Here is a 22,570-nt window from a genome sequence, read left to right as displayed (position 1 = left end):
GTGAGTGTTATTAATTTTGAAATATGTCTATATATGGTATGTATATACAGTGTGTGAATTGGAAGTGCGAAAACAGGTGGTGCCTAGTAAGGCAGTTAGATTAGAATTATTAGATTTAGAAGTTCCCAAATCAGCCAGTTCTACGGTATTGAAATTAGTCTGGATATTATTCGACCAAGGACTGATATTTCGAAGATCTATTCCCTGCCTGCATCGGTAAACAAAAAATTAATTCTACTGGCTTGGCCGTCTTTTACCGCTTTGCTTGAATAATTGTTGCTTTTCCTGAGTAGCATTTAATTTAAATAATACTTGAAAAAATGAAACACAAACACTCTCCGTATGCTTTCTTTATTGCAACTTTCGTTATTTTTTCGCATAAAAGTACTTAAAGAAATTTCATTACACGTTAAAAACGGCTGTTTTCAAAATTTCAGTATTTTGGTGTTGTATTTAATATGCTATTTTTGTATTAATCCAATTTGCGTGTTCTTTCTTTCGCTGTTTAAATAGTAAATTGATGTTAACTGCCTATTTGCTGCTTCTTCTCTACGCTGCTTTGATTAACACGAATTTGTTAATATATTTTTATTGTTGTTAAAATTATTGTTATTTGTTCAACAATTTAAGGCATATATTTGCACTTTTTTATTTGTTTAATATTTGCAAAGTTATTTTTCAAATTATTTTCTTCACTGCTCCTCCTCTAGTGTTTTCTTTTGCCTGTTTGTTTTGGTAGCTTGTTCAGTGTACATCTCAATAGTTGTGTTGCTCGTTGTAGTTGCGTTGGTTCGTGGTGCAATAATTTTGGCATTTGGATGCAATTTTTTGTGGTTCTTTTAATCACTTGATTTTATGTGTTATTGAGTGAGTGCTTAATGAGGTTGAATTTGAGTTTGCGATTTTAAAATATTTTCTGATAATGAGTGCTTCTTTGATAGTGGCAATGGTGAGCTTTTTTTATATTTTTATTAGCAATTTTGCAAATTTTTTCCGACACTCAAGTGTGTTCATTTGCAATGTTTGTTAGTTTAAAATTAGAGTACAATTTAAATGTGGATCAAAATATTATTTTTTTTTGTAAGTTGGCACTAGAATACTTGCGTACAATCTATTTATATATGTTTTATATTAATAATAGTAATATATATGTAAATCATTAACCCGTAAGGAGATGTTAATTTATGTATGTATGAGCGTTTAAGCATGCAGGCAAGCAGTCATATTACAAACCTACATAAAATATGTATGTTCATATGTGTGTATTCATATAACTGTGCGTGCATGCTTAGCTTGTTTTGTAGTTGTTTTGCTTGTGGAGCCTATCGCTTATAATAAACTTTTAAAATTTTCAATTTTATTTTTTATAGAAAACTAATTAATTAAATTTTACTAAGCACTAAAAGCAATTAAGCAATTTAATTTATTTTTTAATTTGTTGTAGCTTTAATTTGCTTTTGGTGTTTTAGTGAGCGCTAGAGTGCTTAGAGAATTGAATGCAAAGAGAATTATTTAGTAAGTTATAATTTAGACTAAAAGTATTTGATTTTTAATGCAACAAAAATAGTTTTTAATAAGAAATAGCGTTTAAAAATAGTTAAAAATAATGAGGCAAAAATATTATGGAAATACACTTCTTTAAAATGAAATATGTAAGTTGTATAAGTGTTATAGGCTGCACAGGAATTAATTTGCCATAGAAGAAATGTTATGATAAAAAAGGTTAATATAATAATAAATAAAAAATAAGAGAAAATAAATAATATAAAATGTTATATAAAATTTAGTGCGCATGTGTATGTATGTAAAGAATAACATAACCTAAATTTTCAATTTATCCACTTAATATTTTCAAAAGTTAAAATCATTAAAAAAAATTACCATATTTTTTTCTATTTAATTTTCCAAATTTTTTAACATTAGTTTACGTAAGAAAAGTGATTTGCAATAATAATGCTTATTTAAAAATCGGACATTTTAATAGAGGTATTTGAAAATTACCAGTATTTATCAAAAAATTGAAAATTTCAGTAACATAATTTCAAAATAGATTAGAATTCTCAATAGTAAAACGAACTTTTGTCACACTAATTAACAGAAAATATGTTATAAAAATAATACAAAAGAAATAAAATAATATAAAAAATTAAAGAAATAATATAAAAAATTCATAATAATAATAGAAAAATAATATTGTTAAATTAAAAAATAACAGTATTTCCAACTCCTCCCTGAAATGCCCCACACTAATGCACATTTTTTATCTAACTAAAATATAATGTAACAACTTTAACATAATTGTTAATGTTTATTAGTACAACAAAAACAGTTATTGGCTATAATTGTGTTATTATTTGCTTCCCCGTTATATAATAATATTAGTTCACAATTAATTACCGTTACAAAGTACACAAAAAAGGAACAAAGTGTCATGTAGATCAATATTGTTTTTAAGATGTTTTTTTATTTTTTATTAAATGTTATTGTTGTTGCCTATCATGGAAATCCGTAAAAATGTATATATGTTGGTGTGTGTGTTCAAAAAGCTTGGCTTTTCTACAAATATTATTTATGTGATGTTTAGAATAGTATTTTTTGCTGTTTTGCATATGTTTCTTCTTTCTCACGCCATTTTGTTTAGTTTAGCACTTCCTATGCTATGCTAAGTTATGCTATGCGGAGTAAGACTCTCTTCCAGCTGTTATGTAGTTGTTATTCAAGATTCTATCAGCTTTCATTTAATTATTATTAATTTCTTATGTTTTTTTGCCTTAAACTTCAGTCACGGGTCTCTTCTCGATCCAGGCCTTGATCGGTTCCAATGCGTTGACTTCATCAACGACAGCCTTCAGCGCTGGATATTGCTCCAACAGATCACGCTTTACCATGTAGTTCATGTAATCGATGATACCGGCGAAGTAGACATCGGCCCATGTTATCTGAAATATATATTGGTGTTATAGAAATTACATTTATCTTATATATCCTTTCTCGTCTTCATAATTTTCCTTTACTAAATTGTATATATTCCATCCTAAGCTTTCTTTTAGAATAACTGTAGATCTGTGGAGTACTAATTGTTGGGCCCTCGATTAATAATTATTTAAGCAATCAGACTTATTGCACACTCTTTCTCTCTCTCTCTCTTCGATCTATGTTTTATTTTCAGAGTTGGTATATTAACAACTAATCGGTTCAATGACCCTCGGCAAACGCTGATAAAGTATGACTCAATTGAATTCATCAACCTTTTGATGGCAACTCGAAGTTTTTAGAACCCTCTGATCTCTTTTATTTTGTGACCTAATCATATAATTGTCAGATTAATGTCCTATATGTAGTGTGGTTTGAATACCGTCGGAAGTTCTTTTATCCTGGGTTAATGCTAATTACAAAAGTTTTGTTAATTATATTTCCTTAAAGGGCCGTTATATGAGTCTTCTGAACTGTAAATAGCTTCAACTTAATAAGGTATACTTGGATATTTTTGTAGAATACATATATTTCCATAAAAGTACCGCTATATGATTTCCAATTTCTGACTTGTACTTTGATTAATTGAGTGTAATCGGATATATTCTTGCCATTACGGTGCGGTATGTGGTATAATTCAGTCAGTTGTGGGTCAGTGTCGAAAAAGACACCTTTTCAAAATCGATTTTAAATCAGGGGTTTCTCAAACAGAAAAGTTTGAAAGATCCGAGAGCCAGACCTACAAATGACTCGAGAAATTGAAACTATACAGATCTACCAATTGTTTACTTAGTCTATTCTGGGTCTTAATAGCTGAAAAAATCAAACTCCCTTGCCATTTTGGGGATTCACAATGATTCGACTCACCTTTCCCAATGCGAAGTGTCCCTCATTATCCTTAACAGTCTGTTCCAATTTTTCCAAATAGAATGGAATGACTTCGGTATTGAGTGTTACGAGTTTCTTCTCTTTGATATCATCCTCGGGTTCATAGGAGACGACTGCAATTTCTATAGATTAAAATAAAAATTAATCAAAACAACATGCAACATGCAAGCGCACACATTGTTCGCTACTTAGACGGAAATCGTTTATGGTATCAACAACAATATCGATTTGTAGATCCTCCCACGGTGTGGCACCGTTCAGGCCAACTGTGCGAGCCAAAAAGCGGGCCATCGAAATGCTCTGGTGTACACGTTTGCCATCAACTTCCAGTACTGGCATTTGACCCATGGGCATTGCTGTGAAGACGCCACCGCGAGACAAAGTGAGGAAGAGAGAAAAATGAGGAAAGAGAGAGAGGAAACGCATTAGTGATACTGCTGCTAATAAAAATGGTTGATGGTGACTACTTACTCGGCTTGAGTGCCGGCCACTCGTCACGCGTGACACGCACATCTTCGTACTCGATGCCGCCGTATGCGAATAAATAACGTAGCGGCTCAGCCAATGCTTTCACATTGAAGTAGAAGAGGGTGTAGGAGTGTTTGATGGGTTCAGCTGGTGGCGCATCAGCGGCCGCTTCGGCGGGCGCGCCCTCGGCACCCTCTGCTGGTGGCGCCTCCTCAGCTGGTGGTGGTGCTTGTGCTTCATCGGCCATTATTTATATATTTGTTGATTGATTGTGGTAACTACGGGAAAATGAAGAGAATAAATATTTTACTATATTTTTTGTGATTATATTGGATTGATGTAACGTCACGTGTTAATTCTGTTACTATTGCTGGAGTGACAAAAAACGCTGCAGTTCATTATTTTATTTACAAATAAAAGTCAAGTGGTGTAAAATTTAATTGTCTATGTACTTTCTAACATAAATTTAAGGGAGTTTAAAGTTTGCTTCTGCTTCTTAAATAGCGTAGACACCGCTTCCGTTGTTATAGGTGAGTTGACAACAATACGATATTAAGTGCAGCCAGGTCATTCTCCACCTGGTCTTTCCAATGGAGTGGAGTTTAAAATATGAATTAGTTAAAAAAAAACTGGATAAAAGACATAGTGCTCGCGCAGGAGAGAAATAGTCTTGTATTATAATGGATAGCTCAATTAACCGAGTTTCTTTAGCTTTTTGGGACTCAAGCAGGTACTAGAATCCTGACAATGAAAAAAATAGCTTTGAAATATAGTTGTCAGCTTGATTAATCGAATTTCTTCAGCTTCTGAGAGTTTCTTCTTCTTTCCTTCCTCTTCCCAATGTTAAAAGGTTTCAGTTGTTTGTAAAATACTATAACAATTTATTGCATACTTTTGTCTAATTCTATCTAATTTCCTGTTAAGAATAGTTTTGTGCCCCCATTAAAATTGCAGATAAGATTAGATATTCTGCCAGACAAGTACACTTAATATGACGCCTGCCAGTTAACCGGACAATATGCGTAAACCCATTGGTAATGTGTGATAATAAATTGTCAGATAAAGCACTCATAAACATAATAAAATGTGATAAAAATGCGTCAATGTTTATTTGAACAGGGGGGTATCAAGTTTTTTTAATGATGCTTCTAATAAAAAGAAATAACTCGGATTATAAATAAAAACTGAAGCATATGGATTAGCGACAATAATATATCTGAAATCTAAGCTGTTAGATTATTAACGAAATTCATCTGGATTACATCGGATATTCTTATCTACGAAGTAGTAGTAACGGGTTTTTTTAAAACGACGCTACCAAACTAGACTTAAAGGGGCAGCAAACGGCGCCATATTTTTTCCCGCTCTTTTGACATTTCTTTTCAGTAAAGTTTGCCATTTTATAATGAAAATATATGCGATCCAACGACGGGTCGAAATTATAGAAATTTACTATCGAAATTCGGAGTCAGAGTTAGCATCAACTTTAAGAGCGTTACGTCCAATTTATGGTCTTCATAATCATTCCCGTGCCAGCGAGACAAAGAAGTGCCCGTAGTGTCGAGAATATTGCTGCCGCTAGCGCATCAATTGAGAAAGAGCAAAATCAATCTCTCACACGTCGTTCTCAAACGTAGGGCATCGTTTTGCGAAACGGTCTTGGCACGTCTTTCTAAATCTTTACAAAATCAATTTGACGCAAGAACTGAAGCCGCTTGAAAATTATCCCGGTTTTCATTGAAAAATCATCTTTAGCGATAAGCCTCATTTCTGGCTGAATGGCTTCGTCAATAAGCGTAATTGGTCAGGCAGCAATCCGCACGTACTTCATGAGTCACCATTGCATCCTGAAAAATTAGAGTTTGGTGCGGTTATGGGCGGCGTCATGGGGCCGTACTTCTTCCGTGATGATCAAGACCGGCAAGTTACGGTGAATGGGATGGGGGGCGCCGTTAGACTATTTTCTGTGGGGCTACGCCAAGTCTATGGTCTATGCCAATAAGCCAGCGACGATTGATGAACTTCGTACGAATATCAAACGTGAAATTGCAGCAATATGGGCCGATTTATGCTTAAAAATCGTTGAAAATTGGTTTCAGCGTGTGGGCTTTTGCAAGCGTGCCCGTGGTGGCCAAGCAAAAGAAATAGAGTTCCATACATAACGGCATTGAATGCACTTTCACGGGAATAAAGAATATCATTGATATGCCAAACCGTACTTTTATAGCGCTCTTATTGAAAACCCCGTTACGTACAATATGTATGTACATACATATTTGAGTAAAATTTTTTATTAATATTATTATAAAATTTTTGAAACAGATGGAAATTTTGCGTAAAAATAAATTTTTTTCAAACGTGTTTAGTTTGATCAGCATATTATAACAGTTAATTAATATATCTGAACGGGTAGAAAGAAAACTTGTTTGCAAATATATGGCAACGCCAAAAATATTTGTGTTTGTAAGCCTTTATAGACTCCTTCAGTTTACACCTATTCTTATAATTCGTTTATCTTAAAATGATTTTTTACTCAAATTTTGCACTTGTAAAAAATATCGCGAATATAAATTATTGTTAAAATTTTCTAGGTCAACATCAATTTTATAATATTTCGTTTATTTTGTCATTTGCATTGAATGTAAAATAATCTTAAACAGGTGGCAACCTTATTCGACAATACTTGTTGCAGTTTAATTAAACATCACGAGATATGCATATACTCATTATGATTTATTTTATATATTATTATTTAAAATTATCAAACAGGTGGCAACATTTATCTAAAATGTTTCCTATAACATTCTATTTAAAATTTGTTGAATTTCATACCTATGTACATATGTATGTATATTGTTAAATTCCTCTTTGATTAATTTATTAAAAAAAAAAGAAATTTAAACCGGTGGTAAATCTAGTGGGAAATATTGTGAGTGGTAAGACTTGTAAAATCTTTTTAAATATTTTTTTCGTTAACTAACAATTTTGATGGATACATTGTTTAATTAGGTGGCAACACTTTTCAGAAATATTATTTTTAACTGCCAATTTTCTTAAAACTCATAGGCCAGCTACTCTACGGGGTAATATTCTATTGCACAATAAATTAGAACAAAAGTTCAGAAAAGATTCTGAGTTAGGTGTAAGAAAGTGAAACTTGAGATGTTATATAAAGGACTTTCGAAAGGCTGAGTGTTTTAAATGTATTTTTTACTAACGGATAAATCATAGGACTTTGCATTACGAGCACATGATCCACAGTTACTAAAAAGATCCCACTACGACCTCTTAATCCCAAGCGTAATCCAACGGATGATTATTATATTTATAATGAATATATACGATAAACAGATGTATGAAGATACAAGATTCAAAACTATAATATCCGAGAAAGGTTCTTCTATGCCGCTTAAGTTACGACCCAGAGACCAATGCCCGGTTTCACAGTCCATACTTAAGTTGTGCCTAAATAAAATCTTAGCTAAGTATTGTTGCAAACTGAGTGGTCGTTTGCGTTTCAGTCAATGCTCAATTTCTATAAAATTTTATTATGATATATGGCAACGTTATGGGCAACATATGTTTTACAAATGTCATTCATAAAAATATGTTTGAAATATTTAAATTATAACAGACAATACATAAATTTGCGAGGAAAATTATATCAAAAATTGATGAAAACAACAAAAGAACCCCAAATTTCATCACTAGCGAGTCGGAGCACCTATGGGAACTGAAAGAAAAGTATAAGCTGTTATTGAGTGCAAACGAGCGGACACTTGCCCTACGCTACGAAAGATGTCGCTGAAAATTCAAAGCAAATTCAAAACAAAAATCAGCTGTTATTTATGCACTGCTTAAGTCTCCCCTTTTCAGTACTTAAGCATTACATAAGTATGAACTGTAAAACAATATTTTCCTGTTTTATCTTAAGTACAACATAAGTATGGACTGTGAAACCGGGCACAAAAATACTTAAGTTTATTTCAGAAATATTGCCAGAAATCTTACTACTCTACAATTTAGACGAAATTTCGTGTTTTCGGTTATTTTGGGATGCCCAACTTATTCCAGTGTGAGAGCGCCTCAAAATAAGCGTTTTTTTTATAACATTTTCCATTATGGCCAGATCGAACAAAATAAGAATTTTTGGGCATTTTAAATTAAAATACCCAACATTTATTACGATTGCAAATTATTATATATTGGACTTTTAATATATGGCGAAACTACTTAATTCCTTTTTTATGATTTTATGGTATATTAAAACAACTGACTTTCGATCTTTCAATACTTAATAAGGTGAATTAAGCCTGTTAGTCTCAATTAATAAATGTTTTTAATCATTTGTAATAAAAAATTAATTCTATTATGCATCAAATTACAAATTGTTTCATGAAATATATTTAAATTTCGCATTTTCTTTGATTTTCATTGTTTTAAATTTTTATTAGCGATCTTGAACGGCGACAACAAATTCCTCCGTTCACATATATTTATAACCTACCCAATCCAGTCAACTGTCAAAGTTCGGTAGGTGAGCGGCTCTCACATTTCCAGTGACAGGAGAGTTGGGCATCCCATTATTCCTGGTGCTTACTATAGAAACTATTTTAAAGCGAGCATAAAAATATTCGCTTCAGCGCGAAATCAAGTCTTAATTACTCAGTTGCTACTGTTATCACTTTGAGTCTTATCGAAACCACTCGAATTCTAAACAAGCGCCAATGAAAGAAAAAACATTTGGAACCTGTTTCATAGCCACTCAACTTGATTCACAAACATGTGTATGCTAACAAACAGGTCCATCTTCGGTAATTCAAGAGTTTCATACTTCATTTGCATGCAAATATTAGGCAGTTGGAACTTAAGTAATTGAGAATGAATTTATGTCGTAAACCAGTTATTTGAGTGGCAAAGTCAAGGCATTTTGCGAGCAATTAAATCTATGTATATTATAATATAATATACGAGTATGCCTGTTTGTATATACTTTTTGTTGGAAAACATATGTATGTATACTTTTTAATAACATCCGCTCTTTGCTGCAGTTTATTATTAAGTACTTGGTAATTTAAAACAACTCTTTGGGTAACGGTTTTTTTAACTATAAATTAACACATTCTTGCAAGAATTGCTAAACGAGCTTAATTACCACAAACCGGACTATGGTTGTTGTGTGGCAAAGTGGGGTCCCGATGATGATCGGTGCGGGAAGAGGGAATATTGGAAAGTGTGTGTATGGCTGTGTGAGGCAGTGGTGGGCGTTTAATTGCAACCGCGCAATGTTTGGGGATTGAGGAAATACGCCTAATGCGTCTTGGAATGCGAGCAGGCAGACCAAATCGGGCGAAACCGATGCACCAAAGCAACGGCAGTGGCAACCAAACAACAAACCAGCTCGGCTTGGATAAACAGCAACGCCCACGCTACAAGCAAGCGCACGAGTGCGGCGTGCAAAGCGCACAAAGAAGGAAATAAATGCAATAAGCGAGCGTTTAACCGGCGCGCCGACGCTTAAACTGTCGCCATAACGGCAGCCGGCCCGGCAACGGCTTAGTACAGTTTGTTTGAAGTATCACCGGAATTAGTTTTGTCGCGTTGCCAGAGTGTGTGTACATATATACAGATATGCATATATGTTTGTGTATGTGTGTGTGTATTGGCAAGTCTGTGGAAAGTCAGGCCTGCGCCTACTGCCGGCAAGCGGTTAAATGCGCTAATATTACTCATATTACAAGCCGCCTTTGCTGGCGCTGCTTGTTGTTGTTGCTATGCCCAAACTTCGCGCCCGCTCCAACAACACAGCGCCATCGACAACAAGACTGCATTTGCGGTTGAATTTAGGGCGTTGGCGCTTTCTTCTGCATCATTGCTTTTGCAGCGCGCTGTTGTTGTTGTTGCCTTCCGCCGGCAGATAGCATGAAATTCGATGCAACGCGTTGGTAAACGGCACAAGCAACAACCGACAAAAATTTGCCAAGCGAAATCAATCTGCTGCCACTACTTTTGTATCTTGAGTGAAGAGTGGTTGGCGGCGGTTGGCGGGAGGGTAGGCGTGAGTCGGCATGATTTGAGGTGTGGTTGCATTAACTAGCATTTGCTTGCAACACGCCAACGCCACACACACATATGTAGGTACAGTTGTGGTAAGCGAGTTAAACAAGCCACAAGCGTGCGCAACGTGTCTTGGCGGAAAAGTGACTAAGCCTCGAAAAGCCGATAAAGTGTTGCAGCAACAAAGCTTAAGTAGCCGGTAGCGAGCAAACCAAAAAAAACAACATTTGCCGGTAAATGTTTAAACCGGTTAAACGGGCAGGAATGCTCGTGCTTGTGCTTTGGCGGTCAACGCCGAATTTTCGAAGCAGGGAATATAAGTAATGGAGGAAAGTGGCAGACTCGGCGCAGCAATGTGGATGGTGGTAAGGGGCAAACGAACTCAAGCAACAGGCGTTTAAGTGAATGCGAAGACCGCTGAAATCTCAAATATAAGGTGTTAAACTGAGAAATCACAAAAAAGAGAGAGCATAATAATTAAAATGTGCGAATTACTGCAAACTATGGCGTTGAAAAAGTCTAGCTTCAAAAATTTTCTCACAAGCCTTAAGTAAATATTTACCAAAAATGAATTTCTATCCATATCTGTCGGTGACTTCATTGAATTTTTTTTATGGAAATTGATAATTTTCAGGTGGTTGGGGTTTGGGGGATATATTCTAACTATAAAATCACTACTTTGGAGGAAATTATTTGTTCTTTGATCTGAAATCCCACGAAAAGTTCTGTAGAATTTTTTAAATCACCACTTAACTTCATTGAACGCAGCTCAACTTTGGTTGATTGCTGATGTTTAAATACTATCGAGTGTTCTTTCTAAACTGATCGTATCTATATGAACTCCAAACTTACAGTGTTAAGCCAAAGCTCAGATCGACAGTTCTATGAAAACTACACATTAACACTTTATTAGGTCTGAAGTCGCCACCGAATGTATGATGAGTAAATTGAGATCAAGAAATTCAGTTTTTATGTCGATGTATTTGTAAGAAATGTTAATATGTTTCTGTGTTCTTACGTCGGGATTCATCGATCCAGATCCCGGTAGGCTAGCTTAAGCAAGACTATTTACCGTAACAAGAAGTCGAAAACGGACTTGGACTATTACAATAAAGTTCATTGTATAAAACTTGAATATGGCTTAAACACTCTTACGGTGACGAAGTGTCGTGAGCTCAACCCAAATCGGTTCAAGAAATCGATTTCAGTTATGCTGGGTTAGGTTAGGTTAAGAGTTCGATCGTAACAAAGATCTCACTTGGAATGGTTAGAACGCTGGTCTGTAACTCTTACATAATAGATTATAAGACTCTTACAAATCGAGATAACACTTTGAGCTTATCACATGTCTGTGGTCAATGCTAATGTCAGTTTCGCCTATGTCATTTGGGTCGCTGAAGTTAAGACTGTCGAAATGTTTCAACCTCAGTTTTGCAAAAGTTCAGCAATAAAGGAGAAAGTGGCTGGATGTTTCAGCCTCAGCTCCATAAAACTTTGAGAACTTCTGCCTGAAAAGTTTTAGCTTTATCGCATGAATAGCGATATCGCTTGGACAGCAACCAGTAAGAATCCCTAGAATTTCGGCAAGTTGAACTTAGCCATTATAGCTAGACCAACTGGATAGCAGAAGTAATAGGAGCCAAAACATCGCTGATTCGTAACCGGTTTCAACATAGTCCATTAAGCAAATTGTTCAGAATGCTCCGTATTATTTATTTTATAGAAAAAATCGACCCACTCTAATGTACATACATACATATGCATGAGTGCGCAACAAGTGAACCGAATTTCCCACATAGAATTCTATATCATCAGTTAATACGCCCATTAGCGCTGCGTTAAACAAACAATCAATGCCGCCAACAACAACAATAGCAACAAAGTACGCGAAACATATGCCAAATTGTAATAAACAGCTAATTGAGATTAGGCAACAACAAAAGACTAAAAGAAGAAAAGCAAATTTAAATAGTTTCTGCAATGAATCAACGAAGGCGCGCTTTCACATGGGTGTGTGTGTGCGTGTGCATTGTGCAATTTAAATTTAACGAAAAACCGCAAAAATAAAAATAAATTCAATCCAATTAAATGCGCCAGCGAGAGTCGAGCGCCGACAAATTGAATTAGTAACAATTTGCAATGCTAAATTGACTTTTATTGTGAAGTGATTTAAATTTAATTTAGCGCAATTTCGATGCTCCTGCGCCCTTTCGAAAACATACATATGTACATGCATATTTCTTTATTATATATTTATTACAAATTTTACTTCGGCTTTAACACTAAGCCAGCGGTCAATTAAATAGTTGATTGATGATTTTCGAAATGCAACTGTCAGTTGGAAACGGATATTTCGAAATTGCTTTCGAATTTAATTGAAAAAAAATATAACTGCACATTGCTGACTTAGTGGGCATGCTGCCAGGTGTGCTGTATAAGGAAGGCGCACGCTGAATTGGAGGACAAACTGTTGCGTAGAAAGTGCTTGAATAGCTGCTAAAATTAAAAAAAAAAAAAGCAGTGATACAGGTGTTAAATTATGCTCGACGTCTTCGTTTCGACACTCCCTATCACTGCTTTGTCTGAGATAAGCAATTTTTTCAAAACATTTAGGCGACTCACAACTTGCCTTAAGGCAACGGAAAATCAAAAAAACATAAATTTTTACACTTGTTCAAAATATTATTGTTGGATTACATATAAAAATGAGTTTACGCAATTACAATTCCCAACACTATCTTTTCGGTTCGTTACGACTTTATGAGCTTATATGAAACGTGTGAAACTTATATTTAACTTTCCGGTAGAAAACATTGCTAAAGAGTTTGTGGAGAACTTATCAATCTCGCAGTATTCTTCCAATTGTGGAATCTTTTCCAATTGCTTTATACCAGTTACGTGTTCGATTGGCCAGTCTCCGAAGTTTGACTGCAGGCTAAGTGCATATTGAAACGCATAGAAAAGCATAACAGGAACAAAAAAAAAACATGCTTCTCGCACATACCGTTGCATTAGAAAAACTACAGAGTAATATCTATCTATTTAAGTAATAAAGAAAATTAGATGTAGATGCTTCAACATGCCGGACTCACATTATTTAGCTTAGGCGAACATGTGAATACGAGCTAAGTATAAGTAAAATAGTATTTTCTGAATTCTAGTGAGAGTAGCGGTTTAAAAATGAAGTAGCGGTTGAATGAAAAATCAAAAATTTTGTAGTACAAAACATATATATGAAGATCGGTTGCCAAATTATAAAATATGTCAAGGTTTCACAATGCACTGTAAACTACCTAGGTATACTGTGATAGCGCACTTGTGTGGAAAATATTATCATATTTTGATGAGTGGCAGCACGAGGCCGGACTGAAGTACACAACCCGGAAAACTTAATTATTTGTTGTTAAGGGTTAGAATAGCATTAAAATAAACTCTTCAGACTCTTATCAGTATTTGAATTGCATTAGTTTCATTTTCAAAGTTAATTGATTCACTTAAGTTCAAATAATAATAAATACTTTCTATATGTACATACATATGTATGTATAACTATTTTTGATAAATCTTCAACATACACTCGAGTTAATGAAAATTTTTAAATTATAATATATAAGTAATGATTTTAAGTTTTTCGAACATATCATGCACATGTTTAATTTCGTTTTAAAAGAAAAATAATCAAAATTCATATAGAAGTGAATTTCGATTTTTCGAACATTCACATAATATAATTTACTTTCGATTGTAAGGAGAAATTAAAGAATAATCGAATTTAGCTTCAAATTAAAGAAATTACAAAAACTAAACTAATAAAAAAAAGAGGAAACTTTCGATGTTTCGAACATGTGCACCATCTAATTTATTTTCGATTTTCAGTAAAATAATAAAATTAAATAAAGAAGAAACTATTATAACTTTTTCAAAATTTCACAATGCCTAGTTTGACTTCGATTAAAGCAAAATATTAATTTTTTTTTTAAATTTTTAATTTTCGAACATTCGTCCAACTTAATTTAACTTCGATTTTAGGGAAAATCTAAAAATTAACCGATTTGAAGAACATTTTATGATTTTTATTTGAACTCAATTTTAAGACAAAAGATAATTTTGATTTTTCGAACATTCATACACCTTAATTTAATTTCGATTTAACTGAACATTTAAAAGATTACCGATTTGAGAAATATTTTAGGAACCTTATTTGAACTCATTTCTAAAAAAAAATTGATTATAATTTTCGAACATTGGCACAACTTAATTTAATTTCTATTTGAAAGTAAAAATTAAATTCAGAACGATTTGAGGAACATTTTGTAAGCTCAATTTGTACTCAATTGTAAAAAAAAAATTTAAATACTTATTACAAAGCATTGAATATAATTTGTTTTTCAAAAAAAAAAACAAAAAAAAAAATTAATTTTAATGATTTTTCGAACAATTTGACAGCCTAATTCGCTAGTTATAAAATAATAAATATTTTTTGATCTTTCGAATCTTTGAATATTAGCAAACTCAAAGCTGCTATTTATCAGCAGGAACTGAATGACCGATAAGGAATTGCTATTTCACCACTAGTACTACTTATCAGCGGCCAATTTTATATTACGAACATATTGTATAATCAGTAATTTTAGGTTGATAACACAACGTAATTCAGCTAGAGTTTCGACAAAAATTGTTTACTGGATACACGCCCACATTAAAAAGAATTTTCGAATCACAAGAAAGCACCAACTTCATTTTTTGCATTTTGAAATATTATTTTTGTAAACCCTTTTGAAATTATGGAGCATATTTGTATATATATGTAGTTTTAGCAAAAATTTCGAACTTACTCGCTGCTTGTCCCTGAAACAGTTTTGAGATCGCACTCGGTTCACGTTCACGCGCCCACTGCACTAAAATGCGTGCGACTATTTAGACGTTACCTTTGCTGCCTCAGGCGTATCGCATTTTTTGCTTTTTTTTCTGATACGTTCTAGCGCTGCACGGAATCAATTGAGTTCGATTATCGAAATTTCAATTTGCACAAACACTGTTTTTGTACACAATTGCAGTTGGTAGTTGGTGGATGGTGTAAGCTTTTTATAAATTTCGAATTGACATCAATTTCAAGTAGGTACACACACACACACGCCCACAGGCACACATACACACACATGCACTCCTAGTAATTGACTTACAACGAGTTCCTTTCATTGTTTCAAATTGTTGTTGGTTAGAATAGCTTTCGAACACACTTTCTCGATTTCGAAAATATAAAAATAAATTCGCCAAAAAGTAAATAATTTCTTTCTTTTTTTCGTTTTCTGCTTAGTAATATTACATCATTAAACACTGTCTGCTTGAATGCTAAAATATTTTTTTTTATAAACTAACTCTTTATTAATTATGATTTTTAAGGTCTGCAAGACAGCGCTGCACTCCAGCAACAAGCATTTTGTTCATTTTTATTTTCCATAAATTATGTCTTTTATTTCAGCATTATCTTACCTTAAATCCAAATTATCGAATTACGTTTTCACTTAATTTGCTCTAAATTTTTCTTTAAACTACAAAAAACATTCAAAAAATAATTACAAATTAAAAGCTGAATCAAATTGGAAAAGCAGAAATCTTTATTGAAGCTATGAACGCACATTAACCGAATCCTCTGAAGCCTTTTACTACTGCACAGCTGAACCTACGAGTGTTTCTGAACAGACTACGAAGGTTGGGTGGTGCGCTCAGCGCTTAAATACGCTGAGCAGAGCGCGCCGCATCGCAGCCGACAAGCATTTTGCCGGCAGCTACGAGTATGAAACGGTGAGCGCGTTGCTACCGGCAAACAGCGTGCAGCAATCAACCGGCAAAATAATTGCGCGCTATTCGGGAGCACAGCGCTGCAGTGGCGCTCGGGGTGGAGTATGGGAGATCTGTTGGGTGCGGTTTGCGCTAAGAAGGTTTGGAAGACGAAGGTTGCTCTGGAAGAGCAACTATTCGCGTGTTTATGTAGACATATGACGTCTTACTGTAACTAGGCGCACAGGGGGATCCCAGCTAGCCGTAGTGGCGCATAACTGCTTTGGAGAGCGAAAGTAGTTGTCAAGTGCTGAGCGTATTGAGCATAAACCTAAGTTAACTGCCGCGTGTGAAAAATTTAGAAATTCCAGTATGTTGGAAGGGTTTGCTTTTGCACACTGAGAAAAATTATTGACAATTTAAATTAAATGACCAAAAGATAATAAAATAAATAAAAATTGTTTATTAGAAGTTCTTAATTTAAACAAAAATAAATAAAAAAGGTGAGTTAACTTGCATTATAATTTAATTCACATCTAATTAGAAATAATAATTACAATTATAGTTATCAATCGAATATTATTATTATTACTTCTATTAACCTTCTTTAAAAAGAAGAAAAAACGTAAACTTCGATTGCGCTGAAGCTATAATACCCTTCCTTACAAGAACTTGACTCCGAGTATTAAGTTTGTAATAGCAACTACATGCTATAGTTTTCCGATCTGTGCAATTTCCCCGAATATTGTACTGTTTCCTTGGAACATATCTCTTCAAATGAAAAAGTTTTCCATGCAAGTATTTGATTTCGATCGTTCAGTTTGTATGACAGGTTTATGCTATAGTGGCCCGATATCGACGGTTCTCACAAATAAGCAGCTTCTTGGGGAGAAATGAACGTGTGCCGAAATTTCCGATCGATATCTTAAAAACTGAAGGACTAGATCCCGTATATACAGACAGACAGGCGGACATCGCTAAATCATTTAAACACATATTTCCTTCTAGGTATATAGATTACAAACATTGTGACAAACGTAATACTTATATCCCGTTCAGGGTATACAAAAAAGTTTGTGATCATGTGTGATTAAACCTCTTTCTTCAAGCTACATACTTAGCGAAAATAATCGAAAAATCATGTGGAATGTCTTAATAAAGATCAACATAGAGTTATCTAGACTTACAGTCAACGAAATGTCATGTTTAGCCAATGAAATTCTCCCTATATGTGCCAAAAGTAATTCGCATGTCCCCAGAAATAATGAAGTCGCCGAATTCCCAAAAATCAAATCAGTCTCTCAAAGGAAGTGAAAGTTAGGGTGAAACATCTAACCAATTTATTTTTAAAATATGAATTCAGTTTAAAATGTGTTCAAGTTAGAACAGATAAAGTAATTTGTCAAAGCTTTGGACTCGAAGGGAGTTTTTTTTAACTTGATTGTAGAAATTTTTCCAAGGTTAGTATGGAAACTTTGATGGTTCTCAAATATGGCAATTGAGAAAGACATTGATTTTATCAAGGTTATAACTCTTCCAGAAATCGAAGCCTGAAAAAGTTTTGTGTTGATAGTCGAAAAAATTTCTGGGTGACCATAAAGAATCAATTTATGAAGAAATAGTGAAAAATATGCTGATAAACTTTCCGGCTGTAGGAGCAATTATGAGTTTCAAATCAGACTTTTTCCGTAATCATCTGGATACATTTTCGGATAATTTAGAAAATAATGAAGTGGAATCGGTAGAGCCATTTCCTCAGGATCTATAAGTGATAACAAGGTTGATAGGATCGGCTCATTATGACAGATTAATGCTGGTCTTCAAAAACAGACTGTCAATTGAAAAATTATAGAATAAATACATATGTTTTCGACCTTTATCTCTGATTACTTCGATGTATGTATAGTACATGATTTTTTCGAAAAAAGCTAACATTATAAATACATATATCTTTTATGTTCATGATTTCTGATTTTTTAATGTAAAATGGAAACACGGATTTAAAAATAAACGAGCACAAAAATTAAAAAAAATCATTGATAGGTTCATAAATACTATATATCCAAAATAAATCTTACATCCATGGCAACAAATCTACTGGAAGCCAGTGTAATCACTTAGAATTAAAAAAACGTGTTTTTAATATTTATGCTAATATATTTTTCTAAGTGTAAGAAATGTCCAGAAATTGATTTCACCATTGAGAACTTAAATTTTTGATGATTCATGAGATAAAGGAAATATCTGTTAACCAATGGAAAAGTATCTACAGGTAAGAAAAAAGTTACCCTGACTAATCTGATAACTATTGATAACAAGCACTTTAGAATAATAACTTACTAATAAGATAAGTAAAAAAAATTGATTATATTTCCAACTAATAAAGAAATTATTTAAAAATAGTAATAGTAATTGGTACAAAATGAATTTCGATATTCATCTTATGAATTCCTTTAATTGTTACTATTTTTTTATTATTGTTACTCTAAAAGATTCGAATCGTTGAAGCGACCAAAGAAGATTTTTTAAGTGAGGTGAAAGAATAAGTTATCAGAGCTACTGAAGCATCGTGGAAACAAAAGTAATCCGCTGCAGCTGGCAGTGTTTATAGTATGACTCGATTTTACTTAAAATTATAAATTTTTTGTGCAAGACATTACCAATCGCGTCATTGGCTCAATGTTCAAACTACAATTCACCTCTAACATATTTACCTCGCATATTACATATAAAAAAATTGGAGAAATAACGAAATTTGGAGCGATTTCAGAGAAAGTTAGACGGCACAAATTCGGAGCACTTCTTAAATTCAAAAATGTTTGAATTAAAAAAACATCGATACTGAGAATATTAAAAATGAAATACTTTTCCAAAGGAGCAGCTTCACGATATAAAAATTGATATAACATGGACTTAATAAATCGCACAAATAATTTTGGTGTTAAACGGTTGGGGTGCAAGTTATAAATTTCTAGCTTCGACCGTTTACAAAATTATGTCGAACAATTTTTTATTCAGTTCTTATAATAGATGCAAATTTACATACATATATCTCGGCTTATTACAATATTACATTCCAAAAAGTGGAATCTGAAGGGTGGCCTAGGTATTTAGCCTCATTTGTCATCACTAACTCTTTTCCGCTAAGCATTAGTATACTTGCACCCAGTAGAGATTTTCTCTTGGTAAACTGGGCGATGGTGTTTTTCGATACCTTGATGTTTAGATCAACTGTTCTTCATATCGCTTTGCTAACCTCTTACATGATATCGCAGAGAAGTTATTGTACTTCCCTCTTCCTATGTTGGTTAGCAACTAAAGGAGCTCATCCACGACTATGCTCGATAAAAAAAGAGCACGATACTCCGACCTTAAGGCTAATCTCTCTTCGTACGGAAACCAATCTTACTTTCTGATACTATGGTCTCAGCTATCTTAGGGAGCAGAACTACCAGTACACAGCACCTGCATTCTTACTTTCAAGTACTTTTGTAACATTTTCTAAGTGAGATGAATTGTCAAAAGTATGTACCTTCGATCTTTGTTGGTTTTTAGAAAAGTTGATATAGTATATACATATGGAGGAATTTTCAGTTATCTCTGAAGGGTTGGTAAACTTAAATTAATATATTTTTATATACTCTGGTTACTTTTACTTAGCTTAAGGACAATTTATTTTAAAAATATGTATTTCTTCCACGTAGATCCTTCTACAATGTATTGAGAGCTCACCTTTCTCGACAGTCGACACAGCATTTGAAACTAGAGGTGTAATTTGAAGATCTGTCGCGAACACTCCTTAATAAGCTAAAAAAACAAACGCTCCCAAAAACTTTGAACCCAAGAATGTGGTTGGTAATTAGTGTAAAGTCAGAGATTGAAAGAAAAATAGGAGTAAAACTGGTTTTCTGGATTTAGAAGGTCTTAGCAGAAAAAATTTAGTTAAGTTTACTGATACCTAAGAAGGTTGAAGATGCTAAAGTATATGAAGTGAAACATATATACGACTTTGTGTGTGCCAGATACTTGTAAACAAATAGCGGGACATAAAATCAAACTTGGCGATCGAATAAAGTAAAGAGTAAAATAAAGCGACTCCTTCCGTCTCGCCAAGCTCTGTTTTACAAATATTGACCAGGTGGTAAAAGCAGGCAAATAAGAAGTATTATTTCAATACTTCGCCAGTCGCTTACATATTCTCAAATAAAAAAGCTTCCGTGAAATAAATAAACAAAACATTAACCATAAGTGCTCCAGTTCTTTGCATATACATAGATTTAGTTTTACATTTGTTTGTTTATTTCTAGTGCGTAAAGCCTTATGGTCGGCAAGAGGTGCCGACATGCGCTCGTGACAACAACATACATATGTAAATATGTTAGTTATTATTAACTTTTCCTCCTACTCCTATTGCCAATTCTTTGGAAATGAGGAGGTTCGCTGACGGCCGTTTGATATAGCCAACGTCAATATCACATTTCTTTTTAATGAAAGAGACAGTATTTTTCTAAAAAATATTTGAAAAAATGTCATATTATATACTGTATTATCCATTGCACTGTCGGTTGAGAGAGCAAGTAAAGGGTGCTTTTTTTAGACATGTGGTTTTCAAATAGAAATACAACGCGTATTCAGGTACGAAAAAGTCATTAATCGTGGCTCTATAGTATTCCTGATCCAAGATCTTGGAACCAGTATTAACACCAATAACAATATCAGCCTCGAAATCCAACGCAGAATAACTCTTCATACCAGATGAAACTTCGGACTTAGTCGACAATTGAGAAGTAATGTCCTCTTTCGAACAAAGATCAAATTCCACAAGTCACTTAACATCACCGTCGTGCTATATGGTGCAGATTGACAACAAATGATGGATCGGCGTTACGAGTTTTCGAGAGAAAGGTTCTGGGGAAGATTTATGGTCCTTTGGGCATTGATAACGGCGAATGTCGCAGTCGCATTGGAACGACGAGCTGCACAATTGCGATTAATTGCTGCGAATTAAGAGACTGAGGCTACGCTGGCTAGGTCATGCCGTTCGTATGGATGATGATACTCCAGCTCTGAAAATATTCGACGCAGTACCCGCCGGAGGAAGCAGAGGAAGAGGAAGATCTCTACTGTGTTGGAGAGATCAGGTGAAGAAAGACCTAGCAACATTTGGTATTTCGTATTGACGCCAAATTGCGAAATAAGAAAATAAGAAACGACTGCCGCGCGCTGTTGTTAACTCGGCTATAAAGAAAGAAGGGAGTATTCCTCATTGACTGTTACTTGTTACTTACCATCACTCCATTAGCGACAATTTTCTTCACTAACGCACTTAATCAATTAGGAGTGAGTTTCATTTTTTTGAGCAACGGGATTGGGGGCCATTTGGATCCATTCACCGAACGTGCGACTTGCTTGATGGTCGTTCGGCTTTAATTGTTGCACGAGTTGAGTTTTTCGTTTCGTCCAAACCAAGATCCTTCCACAAAATCTTCCATAAAAATGATGGACACAGGTTCAAGTGCGCCAATGCGGATGGACTCCTTTCGATCTTCTTCAAGATTCACCACAGCAACAAGTGACCTCGGTGCTAACTGCGCGGCGTCTCTGAGAATGTGTATTATCCACTGAAAGTGGTGTAAATTCGATCCATGGTTGTCCGAATTACAGACTCTGCTGAACAGCTATGTCGGCCGAATATTGCATCGTGCGAACCGAACTCCTATTTTGGCAATAAATTTATAAACATTGCTCCGGAGTAAATCATGTAACAGCTGTTTAAAAGATCACCTCCGAGTAGTATTGCTCCAATGAAAACCATACGACTAAAAAAATTTGGGAAATCGATTATTATAAAGCGTGATTAAAGATCAAGTTGTCTAAATAACCGGTATATATCCGTATTTTTATTATTTTTATCCTACGAATAACTCTTTACTTGACAGCACACCTCAAAATTTTATTTTGTATTTGCAACAGCAATAAGAAAACCTCTGTAGAGTTGGCTTGGTTTATTCTTCCATTCTTGCAGGACTGAGGAAAATATATATGTAGACAATTTCTGGTTTAGCTTTGGCGATATAATAAGAGAAGCAGCAATTGTCTGTAAGCTATAATTGATGAAGTTTTTTTTGATATTATGGCCAGGGGTCCCTTATACATATGTATGTCATTATCTAGAGTAATAAAAGGCGATGAAATTACTCGCTGCTTGATGTTTGACGCGCCAATTAAGAGATTTTTTTATTTTGTTGTCCAGCTGAGTGTTGTGTTTTCCGTGTTTCGGCAATGTTTTTAAGTCCAAAAGTAGTTTAAATACATAGGTTCTCCCTTCTATCTACATACTATGTATGTATGTATGTAATTTACTGGTTTGTGGAAAGTACACTTTTATAAATCGCACCTTTTA

General features: G+C 34.2%; 1 protein-coding gene across 3 annotated transcripts; it reads right to left on the bottom strand.

Moving 5' to 3' along the window:
- Positions 1-2,432: 2,432 nt before the first annotated feature.
- LOC120771007 (glutathione S-transferase S1) lies at positions 2,433-16,128 on the bottom strand. Of its 3 annotated transcripts, none has more exons than XM_040098770.1 (6): positions 16,026-16,128; positions 15,880-15,938; positions 4,333-4,607; positions 4,038-4,217; positions 3,841-3,974; positions 2,433-2,939 (listed from the first exon to the last, which is right to left on the bottom strand). In XM_040098770.1, the coding sequence occupies exons 3-6, from the start codon at positions 4,574-4,576 to the stop codon at positions 2,772-2,774; spliced, it is 726 nt and encodes a 241-aa protein (XP_039954704.1). In that variant the 5' UTR covers positions 4,577-4,607; positions 15,880-15,938; positions 16,026-16,128; the 3' UTR covers positions 2,433-2,771. The 3 variants fall into 3 exon arrangements, with proteins under 3 accessions (XP_039954704.1, XP_039954706.1, XP_039954705.1); XM_040098772.1 differs by having other exon boundaries at positions 3,841-3,983; positions 4,050-4,217; positions 16,026-16,127; XM_040098771.1 differs by lacking the exons at positions 15,880-15,938; positions 16,026-16,128 and adding an exon at positions 15,222-15,243.
- Positions 16,129-22,570: the final 6,442 nt, after the last annotated feature.

The sequence above is a fragment of the Bactrocera tryoni genome, chromosome 3 (assembly GCF_016617805.1).
Source record: "Bactrocera tryoni isolate S06 chromosome 3, CSIRO_BtryS06_freeze2, whole genome shotgun sequence".
Lineage (NCBI taxonomy): Eukaryota > Metazoa > Arthropoda > Insecta > Diptera > Tephritidae > Bactrocera > Bactrocera tryoni.
The sequence above is the reverse complement of the archived record's forward strand: the minus strand, read 5'-3'. Positions and strand labels throughout refer to the sequence as shown.

Bases quoted from the DNA above. Each gene is read 5' to 3' on its own strand.
- LOC120771007 (XM_040098770.1), bottom strand. From the start codon at position 4,576: ATGGCCGATGAAGCACAAGCACCACCACCAGCTGAGGAGGCGCCACCA. The intron at 3,975-4,037 runs GTGTGCGCTTGC...TAGAAATTGCAG, and splicing joins CCGTCTAAGTAGCGAACAAT to TCGTCTCCTATGAACCCGAG. The intron at 2,940-3,840 runs GTGAGTCGAATC...TATATATTTCAG, and splicing joins GACACTTCGCATTGGGAAAG to ATAACATGGGCCGATGTCTA.